The sequence below is a fragment of the Caretta caretta genome, chromosome 14 (genome assembly GCF_965140235.1).
Source record: "Caretta caretta isolate rCarCar2 chromosome 14, rCarCar1.hap1, whole genome shotgun sequence".
NCBI lineage: Eukaryota > Metazoa > Chordata > Testudines > Cheloniidae > Caretta > Caretta caretta.
In genome coordinates, this window is record NC_134219.1 from 49290198 (window position 1) to 49303000 (window position 12803).

Here is a 12803-nt window from a genome sequence, read left to right on the forward strand (position 1 = left end):
CAGCTAAAAAAAAAACAACCTCCCTGGTTTTCAAGCACAAAAGGAAAAAAAATGTCTTTTTAATATCCTCTGCTTCTGGTTCAAAATGATCCCACCGTGCTGCTACCATGTCAGGGTTCCCTCCCCACTCTAACTCTGGGGTACAGATGTGGGGAGCCCATGAAAGACCCCCTAATCTTACATTCCACCAGCTTAGGTTAAAAACTTCCCCAAGGCACAAATTCCTTCCCTTGTCCTTGTACGGTATCGCTGCCACCACCAAGTGAGTTAGACAAAGATTCAGGAAAAGGACCACTTGGAGTTCCTATTTCCCCAAAATCTCCCCCCAAGTCCCTTCACCCCCTTTCCTGGGGAGCCTTGAGAATAATCTACCAACCAGTTGTCTTTAATAAAAGTACAGACCAGACCCTTTATGTTTAGGACACTAAAATCAATTAGGTTCTTAAAACAAGAACTTTATTATAAAGAAAAAAGTAAAAGAAGCACCTCTGTAAAATCAGGATGGAAGGTAATTTTACAGGGTAATAAAAAGATTTAAAACACAGAGGATTTCCCTCTAGGCTCAACTTCAGAGTTACAAAAACAGGAATAAACATCCCTCTTAGCATAGGGAAAATTTACAAGCTAAAACAAAAGATAATTTAACACATTTTCTTGCTATTACTTACAATTTTTGTAATTTTAGATGTATCATTTCAGTAGGAGCTGGGTTACCTGCTTGGTTTTTTTCTTTGTCCCAAGAGGGAACAAAACAAAGAGCACAAAGAAAACCTCCCTTCATATTTGAAAGTATTTTCTTTCCCCATTGGTCCTTCTGGTCAGGTGCCAACTAGGTTAATTGAACTGATTAACCCCTTATAGGTAAAGGAGGGATTTTATGCTACCCTTAGCTGTATGTTTATGACACGCCCCCCAAATCACAGACGGTGCTGGACAGCCTGCTCCAGGTTAATTGAACTGATTAACCCCTTATAGGTAAAGGAGGGATTTTATGCTACCCTTAGCTGTATTTTTATGACAGGCAGTGACAGGGCTGGGAGAGGAGAAAAGTCTCCATAATTATGACAGGTCTGGAGAAGGGAGATCACAGCACAAGGACAAGGGGAGACTCAGTGGAAGGGAAAGGGGGCAAATTCACACCTGGTAAAAGGAAGGATGTTTCCCGCACACTGTGTAATTAGCCTGTGGAACTCACTGCCACAGGATATAACTGAGCCCAAGAACAGAGCAAGGTTCACACAGAGACGGGCTATTTCTGTGTCTCACAGACTATTCAGGGCTAGACTCAGAGCTGTCCCTTGGGTAGGGCGAATCAGAGCAACCGCTCTGGGCCCTGCGGGCCGGTGCGATTGGCCAGCGTGGTCACTCCCGGAAGAGAGACAAATCTGTCACTTCCTCCCATGGGCCTCGCACCCCCCTAGGGAAGGCCCTGGCTAGACGAGTTCATGCTGACAATGGGCAGGGATATCTGACCTCACGCTGCAGGGTCTGAGCCGATCTCTGACAATCACAGACCAGGAGGAGCCCTGACATGGGGCAGATTGTCCCACAGCTGATCCTGCGGGATCTGCCCCGGCCGGCGCTGGTCACTGGTGCAGACGGGAGCCTGGCCCGGAGGGCCCTGGCTCTGACCCGGCCCGTTCCGTGTCCCTGTTTCAGAGGCGCAGTCTGACTCCGCCAGGAGCAAGATGCTGACGGGCGTCGGGGGCTTCGTGCTGGGGCTGATCTTCCTGGTGCCGGGACTCCTCATCTACCTGAAGAATAAGAAAGGTGAATGGCTCCGGGCGGGGGCGGGGCACCAGGGTGTCTCTGGAGGGATGTGGGGCTGGGGGGGCTCAGGGGAATCTGGGGGCCGGAGGGGGGCTGGGTTCCTAGTGAGGGGCGTTCCATGCCGTGGGGTAGGGGCTGGAGCTCTGATCCCCAGAAACCGGCTCCCCCCGCCCAGGACTTTGACCATCTCTCTCTTTGTTTTTCAGGGCGCCCAGTTCCCCAACCTGCAGGTAATTTCAATCCCCCTCCCCCCTTAAACCCGCCTCCCCCCACACTGACCACAGGCTGCCTGGGACACCCGTGGGGCGGCTGCTTCTGCCCCTCAGCCCATGACACCCGCCCGGCTCAGCCCCGGGGCAGCTGGGCAATGGGGCGTTGGCATCGCGGAGGAGGAGTCTGCGGCTCCCTCGGTCCCCGTTCAGGCCGATCCCCGAGCTGCTCCCGGGGGCAGAGGGTCCTGAGTCCTGCCGAGCATCGCCCAGCCCTGCGGCTGCCGGGCAGAGTCCCTGGGGGCGCCCTGGGGCCTGGCAGAGAAAATCCCCCGTCCCTCCCGCTAGCCCCATGGCCAGGGGCTGATTTCTCTCCCCTCTCCCTGCAGGGCTCCTGAGTTAGATCCTGGGCGTCGGATCCCCCGGCCGGCAGGAGTTTCCGTCCGTCTCTTCCAGCCCCTCGCCCAGCCCGGAGAATGCAGAACCTGGGGCCGGTCCCTTCCCGTCCCCGTCTGCTCCCCGCGCTCTGCCCGGCTCCAGCCCGCGCTGCCCCCGCCTGGGGACCCGTCCCTGCCCATCAGTCCCCACAGGGCCCTAGGGTGACCCTGTCACACTGTCGAGTGGTTCACGAGTGTGGGTACCAATCTCAGGGCACAGTTAGTACCCGGGGCACCAACCCCAAATTGGCTGAGTTCTGTCCCGAGATTTCACCAAAGTATCGGGTGTGAACTCCGCAGGCCCGGTAACGATGTCACTGTGGGGCCACAGATAGTCCCCTTGGGCTCTCCCATCTGTCTGGCCACCCCGGCCAGCCTGCCTTTGTGATCAGTCAATTGTCCCTTCCCCCACAAATCACAGCAATATTCAGGTCTCTCCCTGTCCCAAAGGAGCAGTCGCTTTCCCCAGGTCAGTAGCACCTTCGGTCCCACTCCACAGACAACGCTTGTAGCCAATCCTGCTATAACCTCAGTAAAGACTTGTTAACGGAGACCAAGCACTGGGATTTCTTTACAAGGTTACAGCAGGTCCCACACACACACCAGGGAGTTACAGCCCTCGGGGCCCAAAGGTCGCAGGAACTCCTGTCAGAAGCAAGCGCTGTGTCTGCTATGGGGCTGACTGGGGCACAGCCAGGGGATCGGTGCCTGGTCATTCCTGCCCCTTCCCATCCACGCCGCTCCCAGCGAGGGATTTCTCCTGGACGGGGGTTTTCATGCCCTTCCTGCCCATGTTCAAGCTGGTGGGACGAGCGCTCCTGCACCTCTCCCCTTCATGGGGGTGTGGGGGGGGGGCTCAACCAAGTCCTGTGTCCTCTGAGGCCCCCCAAGGACCCACCTGGGGCGTGGGGCTTGTCCCCACGCCCAGGGCTGCTGCAGCGGGTCTGGTGAAGACGCTTTACGCCGCTGGGAGGGGGATCTGCCCTTGGCCCGATAACCCATCTCTGCGCGCGGCATGGGAGTGGGGAGGACGCTCTCCGCCGGCAGCGCTGGGCCCACGAGGGCTTGTGTCCGTCTCACTTCCGTCACTCCGGGAGGTGGTTTATTCACACAGGGGCGTGCGCCGGGGGGGGCGAGCAGGGGCACCCCCCCAATCAGCGTAGGCACCGAACTCCCCCAGCCCCAGGGCAGGAGACATCAATTACGGTGAGACGAACCGTAGTGCAGACTTCCCGGGGGCGTCTGTTGCTGGGCCGGGCGGAGAGAACCCGGCCTGGGCACTCTGGTGTTTCACGCTCGGTGACTCGTCTCTCCTGCCTGGATTCACTGATTCAGAGCAAACCCTTCCCTGTCGCCTGATAGCCTGGGACCCCCCGTTCTGGGGGAGACTAACGCAGACAGCCCTCACGAGCATTTCACACAGTCTGACCCCACTGGGATCCATCTAACGCCCGTTGGAACAGTGCGAACACACGGCTGAGCCAGGCTGGGCACGGGGCAGGGGCCGGATCTGATTGGGGGGAGGGAGCAGGAGCCCACGGGGCGGCTCTGAGAGGGGGGTGATTCCTGGGGGAGGCTGCAGGTTTGTTCCCAGGCTGGATGGGCTCCTTGCGCAGGGATGGGGAGAGCGGGGAGGGGGCCCCCAAATCCCTTTCCCAGGGGAGAGGCAGCTGGAGAGATGCTCCTGTCCCAAGCCTGGGCTGCAGGGACCAGCCTGACACCCCCAGCCCCGGGGGCTCAGCAGTGGGGCAGCAGGGCTGGGGAGCAGCTCGGGGGCAGCACATGGGGTGGGGGCAATTATTACCCAGCATTCCAACCCCCCCACCCCCAGGGAGTCACAGCCCCTCACCACCTGGGGCCCAGAGATTCACTCCCCAGCCACCCCGGAGCCCTGTCCCTGGCAGAGAATCCCAGACCTGGCTCAGGGGGGTCGGCTCTGAGCTCCAGTGTTTGCTGGCAGTTACCAGGTGTGACGACAAGGGAATTTTCTGTGATGTTTTTATGAGTCCTGTGTGTGCCTCAGTTTCCCCCATGTGCTGCACTGTTACCCAGTGTGGTGAAGGACTGTCTGCTCTCAGGGCAGGCTAGGAGCCACAGGTGTGGGTATCACCCAGCTGCCTGGGCCGTAGGCCCCAGATCAGTGGAGCAGCTGAGAATGGCAGATCCAGTGGCCAGGGCATTGACTCACTCAGCACCCAGCACCCCAGGGGGAGACGGACTCCCTGCTTCTCCGCAGGGGGGCTGAGCAACGACCCCCAGCTGGAGAGCAAAGGGCTGGGAGGGGTGATGGGGGGAGAGGAGCTGGGTGGAGTCGGGGCTCCCATCTGGCATCTGCCGAAGGAGGAGAGACAGACGGAGCTTGAAGCCAGGGGTTCCCTGCAGCCAGGCTGGGCGCTGGGCTGACCGTGGGCCGGGCTGTAACGCTTGGTCCTCTGGGTGCCCCACAGGCCTCCCTGTGCTGGGGCCGCCTGGCTAATAAACCCGCCTGTTCTGGCAGCACCGTCTGCGTGTCCCTGCAAACACTGGGCTGGGGCACTGATCCCCGCAGAGTGGCCAGGTCTCCCCCAGGGTCTGCCTCAGTGGGGCTGGCTGACGAGCTCACGGGGGGAGCAGGGGGCTGCAGGCCCAGATGTCCAGCCTAAGGAGGCGGTGAAGCCATGGGGCTCACCCTGGCAGCAGAGTGAGACCCCAGAGGTCTGGCCCCCTGGCCTGACGGGGCCTCCCAGAGCCTGATCCACAGCTGGGCCGTAGCCCCGAACCAGTGTACTTGGGACACCGGTTCCCAGCTGGCTCGCACTCAGCCAAGACAGCGACTCTCATCACAGCGACACAAATAAAAACCAGTAACCAGACGTAACCGCTCCCTGAGGAGCAGGAATTGCCCGTCTCCCTCACGGGGTGTCGGATGGGCCCAGGCTCTTCCCCGCTCACCAGCCAGAATTAGGGCCCCAGGACCAAAGCCCCATCTGTCGCTGGATCCAAAGCAAGGCCCCAAGCCTGTTAAATGCCGTCTCTCTAGCCCTGGTTCGTTTTGTGGCCCTCACCTCTCCTCTGACCCAGCCCTGCCAGTCTGGGCGACCCACCCCGGGCAGGGGGATACGTCTCTGAGCTGGCCACAGTCCCAGGCACTGCAGTGATCACCCCACGCTGCTGTTAGTGCCTGGGGACCAGGGGCGACCCCCCGTCACGGACTCCCAGGTCGTGCCCACTCTTGGCCCCATGTGGTCCATGGGAGGAACCTCCTTCAGTGAGACAGCCCTTCTCCCAGGGGTCCACTCTCTCTCGGGGGTCCAGCCCCTCCACCTCCTGGAGCCGCACCGCTCTGACCCTCAGCATCCCTGTCTCTGCCATGGGCCCCCTCAGGGAGTCCCCTCGCTCTGGACCCCCTGGGCCTCCACCCCCCAAAGGGGATGATGCCCCCCCTGTTCTCTAGACCGGAGCGACTGTCCGCCAGCGTAAAACAGGAGGGGTTATTGAGCGTCTGAACCCTTCACAGGAAACTCTCCGGGCCTCAGACCTGGCCTCCCTCAGCCCAGCGCATCCCAGTCTCCCCTGCATCTGGGGGGCTCTGCCTGCTCCCTCCTCCAGCCCAGAGCCCCCCTGCTTCCCAGCTGGGCATCTGCTATCACTGGCCCCAAGCCCCCCCGCCCTCCCGTCCATTGTCTTCTCTCCAGGTAAACAGGGTCACCTGGGCCCCCTCTGGCTGGAGCCGGCTGGTCAGGTCACCGGAGTTCTCTCCCCGCAGCCCATTGTCGTCCCACTGGCCAGAACCGGCTGCAACTCCCGAGCTGGGCCTCCGGGTCCCCAGGTCACCAGGCGCTGGGGTCTCCATTCTCCAGGCCATTGGCTGGGGTCCCAAGTTCTCTCGCTGGTCCTGTGTCCCCACAAACTCCCTCTCCCATCACCTCGTTAAACCCATAACACCCAGGGAAACTGAGTCCCACCCCCTCTGCATGCAAACCATTGACAAAACCAAGGAAAAACCAAGAAAACCCCCCACTTCATCACACCCCCCTGCCATGGAGCAGATCAATCCCTGGCTCGCAGTGATCCACAAACCCCTCATGGGCATAACCCAGCGTGGGCCGCACAGACACCGCCCTGGGCTGTGATATCACCTTCCTCATGAAGAAGTCAGGGACCCAGGCTGCCCGACTAGCAGGCTTGGGGAATCCATGGCTCATGGGGTGACGCAGTAGGGAGCGGGGTGGATGACCGGGGAGTGTCGTCTAGTTTTACTGGCACTGTCTGCACTGGGGATGGGCGAGCAGGGCGTGACTTTACTGGAGGGACGATACCTGAGCCTGTCACCTGAGCCAGGAGGGAGGCTGGGGCCAGGTGACACCGTCTGCCCGGGAAACTGGACAAACGCTGAAGGAGGAGCTGGGGGGAGGCTGGGTGAGACAGCTGGAGGGGGTTTTTCAGTTTTGGGCTGGATGGGGAAATGGAGGGAACCCCAAGGCTGGGGTCTAAGCTCCCTACCCCCCAGAAGGACTTGACTGAGGGGTCCTGTTGTCTGTACCTACAAGCTCTGGTTTGGACTGTGTTGCTGTCCTCTAATAAACCGTCTGTTCTCCTGGCTGGCTGAGAGTCACGGTGAATTGCAGGAAGTGGGGGTGCGGGGCCCTGACTCCCCCTCACGCCGTGACACATGGCCTGGCCAGGCACCAGCTGGGAGAGCTGCAATCCCTGTAGCATGGCTCACCCCCACTCCGTTCGCTAGGGGCACCAGGCGCCATGGCAGTCCCCTGGCCTTAGCCCGTCACTGGCTGCGGGCCGGCAAGCGGTCGGTACAGACAGGGCGACGTCTCCAGGACAGACAGGCTGTAGTTTGCAGAGGGCCAGGCCCTGGACCAGATGTTCATTGTCTATTGTCCCCTAGTTCTCTCAGGGAAGCAATGTCTTGCTCAGATCCGGCCCCGGGTGTGTGTGTGTGTGTGGGCGGGGGGGCGTCTCCCCTGTTCATGGCTTCACAGAAGCAGTGCAGCCCGAGAGAGGCGGCTGTGAAACCCACAACCGGTTTGTCACAGTTGCGGCCCCCCAGAGCTGGGTCAGTGCTCAGGGCTGCCCCCTGCTCCCAGCCGGCCCGTGGACCCCGTTAGACCGGACGCCCTTGTCTGGCTGCCCCGGCTCACACAGGCCAGTGACGGGGCGGGTGGGTACCGCAGTGAGGGACAATCTCCGGCAATCCCCTGCCAGCCGCTGGCGGCCGGTACCGGCTCCCTTGGCTGGGGATGGGCCAGGTCTCAGCCACCTCCACTTTTGCAGGCTCTGGTTTCATGCAGCCCCCTCCCCCCTCCATGGCCAAGATCTCCCACTTCTGCCAGCCCCACCTTGCCCTGCTCCCCCTTCCCAGGCAGGGCTGGGGTCTGAATGCCTCGCAGCCCCCACCTGACGCGAGTCACGGGCTTGTCCCAGGTCTGACTAACCTACAAACACCCTCTAGCCACGCCGGGGGACACTCCCCAGCCCACCCCACACCGGAGCTACCGGCCGCTGGAAGGAAGCTGGGGCCCCCTCCAGCCAAAACGACAGGACCAGGAACTGCAAGAGCCCCAGTGCGGGGGTAAATGCCGACTGGAGCCGGGTATCTGAGGCCAATGCCCGTTAGTGAGGTCAGCTGTGATCAGGAACTGGGCCCCTCCCAGCCTGGCCAGGATCTCACCTATCCTAGGCACGGGGCAGGTGTCAGACATGGGGATAGCACAGAGCTCTCTGTGACCCACACAGGGTCTGATCGCCCCGACCTCCTCAGGTACCTGCACAGTGGGGGCTGCCCATGGACGGTCAGATCCCCCCTCGCTCCGGCCTGGCAGCGATTTCCCCCGCCAGGCTCCGGGCTATCTCCCGGTGACCCTGAAGGGTGGGCTTGTTCCTGGGGCCTGGGCTCCCGGCCCAGCCGGTGGCAGCCAGCGAGGGGCGTCCCCGCTCCCCGGAAAACTGATAACCAGGCTGCTGATAACCAGGCTGCCCGCACCGAGCTGTGCTCGCTGGCCGGGGTTCAGTGACCAGGGCGGCTGGGGAGTCTGGGGAGGGGCTGGCTGGTGGGTCTCGCCCACATACTCAGGGTCTAACTGATCACCAGATGTTGGGTGGGGAACGAATTTCCCCTGGGTCAGATTGGCAAAGACCCTGGGAGGGGAGGGGGGGTTTCGCCTTCCCCTGCAGCCTGGAGCGTGGGGCATGGGCAGGTTTAAACTAGTGTCACTGGTGGAATCTCTGTCATGTGATGTCTTGAACCCACGGTTCGAGGCTGTCAGTAACCCAGCCAGAGATTCAGGTCTGTTACAGGAGTGGGTGGGTGAGGGGCTGTGGCCTGCGATGTGCAGGGGGTCGGACTAGATGATCACAATGGTCCCTTCTGGCCTTAAGAGTCTATGAGCAGCGGGGCTGGGGGCCAGGACTCCTGGGTTCTCTCCCTGGCCCTGGGAGGGGAGTGGGGTCTAATGGTTAGAGCATGGGGGAGGAGGCGCTGGGGGCCAGGACTCCTGGGTTCTCTCCCTGGCCCTGGGAGGGAAGTGGGGTCTAATGGTTAGAGCATGGGGGAGGGGTGCTGGGGGCCAGGACTGCTCCTGGGTTCTCTCCCCGGCTCTGGGAGGGGAGTGGGGTCTAATGGACAGAGCATGGGGGAGGGGTGCTGGGGGCCAGGACTCCTGGGTTCTCTCCCTGGCCCTGGGAGGGGAGTGGGGTCTAATGGATAGAGCATGGGGGAGGGGTGCTGGGGGCCAGGACTCCTGGCCTAATCTCACACACATCATCTGTGCTTTCTAATGCAGAGGAATGAGGCCCGAGTGACCAAATGGCTCCAGGCTGGAGGGGAATTGGGGTGTCTGGTTGGTTTTGGGCGGGGGGGGGAAGGGCTTCTCCCCTCTAAGGGCACCAGCTCCAGTCCAACAGGCTGGCGGAGGGCGGGAGGGGGGGGCAATAAGCTATGGGACTGTTCCCCTCTAGGGGCCGCTGGCTCTGATGCTGGGGCCTGTCTGTTGCAATGGCTGTTTGCCCCAGAAGGGACGAGCGGGCCCTGCCAGCAGCCTGTGCCCTGGGCGCCGCGCTCTCCTTGCCCTGGGGACGGGTGACGCGGGGCCCTTCTCCCTCCCCACTGGCCCCGCCACGGGGCTGCCTGGCCTGGGGGAACCGCCCAGCCAGGGCCACTTCCCCTCTGAGCCCTGGAACCCGCCAGCTTCTCTCTTTCACTTCCCCCAAGGCTGGACTCCACCCAGCGTGGGGCTGCAGGAGAGGAACCGAAACCCCGGGCGTCTGCAGCATCGCTCAGCCCCCGCGCTGGGACCCCAGCACTGAGACGCTGGACCCGGGGTCGGCCTCACGGTGCCGGGGGGCTTCCCTCATGGAGAACTGGCCCCGATCCAGCCCCAGTCTCAGTCGGGGTCTGTGCAGCGCCTGGCACGATGGGGCCCTGATCTCTGTTGTGGGAATCTGGATGGTGCCTGGCGCAGGGGCGGGGCTGAAGTCTTGGTCTGGGGGTGTATGTGCAGCCCCTGGTACAACAGGGAGTCTGGGTCCTCCAGACACCCGGTATGAGAAATAATTAATAGAAGAACAAGGGGACAGTCCGTGAAATTGAATCGTGGCCAGCGTAAAGCTGGCAAAAGGAAAGATGCACCTCTGGCCTGTGGAACTCACTGCCACAAGATCTGACTGGGGCCGAGAGCTCAGCAGGATTCACACAAGAACTGGAGGTGTATATGGACCGTGAGGGTGTCCAGTAATGGCTAATAAGCGATTGGGATGGGAGCAAACACCACCTGCCGCAGGACAGCAGCTGAACTCCGGCTATGGGGGGTTAAACTTCTCCCAGGGCAGGTTATCCCATCCCTGTGGGGTTCCTACCCCGCCCCCCGGAGCAGCTGGGACTGGCCTCTGTCAGAGTCGGGAGACCAGGTTAGAGGGGCCCCTGACCAGGCTGAGCCGCTCGGGGATTCCTGCCCCTCGAAGGGCCTGTTTACACCAGACACCTGCCTGACCCGACCCCAAACGCCCCAGGACCAGAGCTCAGTGCGTGGGCTCAGCGTCTGCGTCCGGCACCTCCTGCTGCCCGGAGCCGGCTGTGCAGGGAAAGCCCTGGAGGGCGCCAATCAACCGCTGGGGCTGGAAATCGGGATGGTACCAACAGGCTGCACCTGGCTCAGGGGTGGGTTTGGAGTGACTGGAGCAGGCACCTGAAGAGCCAAACCTGGGGCTGGATCGGAGCCGGCGCCTCCTGGGTGGAAAAGGGCCTGTGCCCCATTCCCTGCCCCCATGAGCCAGCCAGTCCCCTCCCCGGGGGCTGCACAGACCCCAGCTGGGATCAGGGCCGTGTTGTGCCGGGCGCTGCCCAGAGACACGGGCTCTGCCCTCGGGAGGTTACAGCCTAAGACAACAAGACACCGGGAGGTCGCCAGCCCCACGTCAGAGCTGGGAACGGAGCCCCAGACAGGGAGGGATTTACCCCAGTGCACACAGCACAATAGTGCCAAAAGGGGGAACTGAACCCAGGAGTCCTGGCTCTCAGCCCCTCCCCCCACTGTAACCCACCAGACCCCCAGTGCTGGGGAGAGAACCCAGGAGTCCTGGCTCCCAGCCCCTCCCCCCACTGTAACCCACCAGACCCCCAGTGCTGGGGCTCAGGGGGCGACTGAACTCAGCTCCCTGCTGGGGAGGAGGAGCCGGACTGAGCCAGTGGGGGGGGGGGGCTGGGGGATCCGCTGCCCCCTAACACCAGCCGGGCCCTCCGTCGTGTCCCCCCCCCGCTGCACCGCTCAGCCTGCCCCAGCGCGGCCTGGCCCGGCCGGAATCTGCCGGAGACCGATGACGCTGCCCAGAGCCGCGTGCTGATTGGCTGGGAAAGGGGGGTTACTTGAGTTCAAGGTGAAGTGGAAGCTTCTGGGGAAAGCCCCTAGGGCTGAGAATTGGGGGGGGGGAGGACACTGGGCCCGGGGGGGGGATGGGACCACGCTCGCACCAGCCCTGCCATGGACACGGACCCCCGCCCGCGTGGAGATGCACCAAGAGCCATGGGGGGGCTAACCAGGGAGGGGGTGTTAGCCCGGGGGGGGGGACTGGGATGTGGAGGTTGAAGTAGGGGGCAGGGCTGGGGGCTAGCACTGGGGGGAGGGCAAAGGTCAGGGCTCTCCTCACCCCAATGAGCCCTGACCTCCAGCCCCCGGACACGCTGCGCCCGGCCCAGCCTTCGGGCCAGCGCCCAGCCAGGTGAATCGGGGCCGGACTCCCTCGCAGTGGGGCCCGGGCCGGGAGCGACACCCGCCAGGAGCGGGCCCCCAGCACGGCTCCATAGAGAGCCAGGCCAGCAGGGACCATCGGATTGTCTGGCCTGTCCCACTGCAGCCCAGCCCAGGCCAGAGACCCACAGCCAGTCCCCGGTGCCTGGTCGGACCAAGGCATTTCAGCCCTTGGGGGACCGTGCTGATGTGGCCCCAGCCAAAGCCCAGGTGGGACCGAGGGGCCCCAAGGACCAACACCCCTGCAATGGCTGGGACCCGATCCCAGCTGGCGACCCACACCCCGCGCTACAGCAGAATGGGAAACTCCCCAAGGGCCCCTCCAGTCTGCCCTGGGGGGATTCCTTCCCTGCCCCCAATCTGGGGACCCCCAACATGTGAGCCAGACAGAGTCTCTGGAGCCGCTCAGAGTATTCCCCACTCCCACCCCCGTGCAGTGCCCCGTCTCCAGCTGGGCCGAGTCCTGACGCTTCAGAGGAAAAGCCCCAGAGACATCTGGTCAACTGAGTCTTGGGGAGCAAATCCCTTCCTGACCCCGCAGGTGACTGGCTGAAGCCCTGAAGCCTGAGGTTGGATGAGAGCCATTGTCTGAGTGTTACAGCATGCCAAGAGCAACGCAGGCAACCCTATTCTCCCGTGACCTGTGAAGGGAGGAGACAAACGGGAACCCCAGATTCACAGACTCCAAGGCCAGAAGGGACCCACCCAGCCCAACCCCTCCCCATTACACGGGCTGTAGGGAGGCTGGACGAAAGAAAATCCTTTATGCAGAATCACCACCCACCTTCCCTGGGAGCTGTTCCAGTGTCAGTCACCACCCTCTGCTAGGAAATATTTGCACCTTATTTCAAACTGAGTTTTGTCTGTCTTCAGCTTCTAGCCATTGGCTCTTGTTCTGCCTCTGTCAGCAGGACTGAGAAGCCGCCCCACTCTCAGATCCGTCTGTGGGTCAGGACCTAGCCCCAGTGACCAGGCCCCTCAGCCTTTAGCCTCACCTCCTAGGGGTTGTTACCCGGCCCATGGACCTGGAGCGTTTTTCTGGCCCTCCTTTGAACTCGCTCCAGCATTTCTACATCCCTCTTCAAGTGTGGACCCCAGAGCTGGACACAGCAATCTCTGGCGGTCTCACCAATGCACCATACAGAGGCAGG

The 12803-nt window shown here is 62.1% G+C and overlaps 1 protein-coding gene across 2 annotated transcripts in view; it reads left to right on the top strand.

Moving 5' to 3' along the window:
- LOC142068332 (H-2 class II histocompatibility antigen, E-S beta chain-like) overlaps nucleotides 1-12803 on the top strand; it is a 41022-nt gene that overhangs the window by 7693 nt on the left and 20526 nt on the right. The window contains exons 4-6 of one of the 2 annotated variants that reach the window (XM_075119646.1): nucleotides 1660-1770; nucleotides 1977-2000; nucleotides 2369-2969. The exons of the other annotated variant lie outside the window; for it this stretch is intronic. Coding sequence (XP_074975747.1) covers nucleotides 1660-1770; nucleotides 1977-2000; nucleotides 2369-2382 — 149 coding nt within the window. The 3' untranslated portion in view covers nucleotides 2383-2969. Of the gene's footprint in view, nucleotides 1-1659; nucleotides 1771-1976; nucleotides 2001-2368; nucleotides 2970-12803 lie in introns of those variants that run through there. 2 annotated transcript variants of the gene reach the window in all.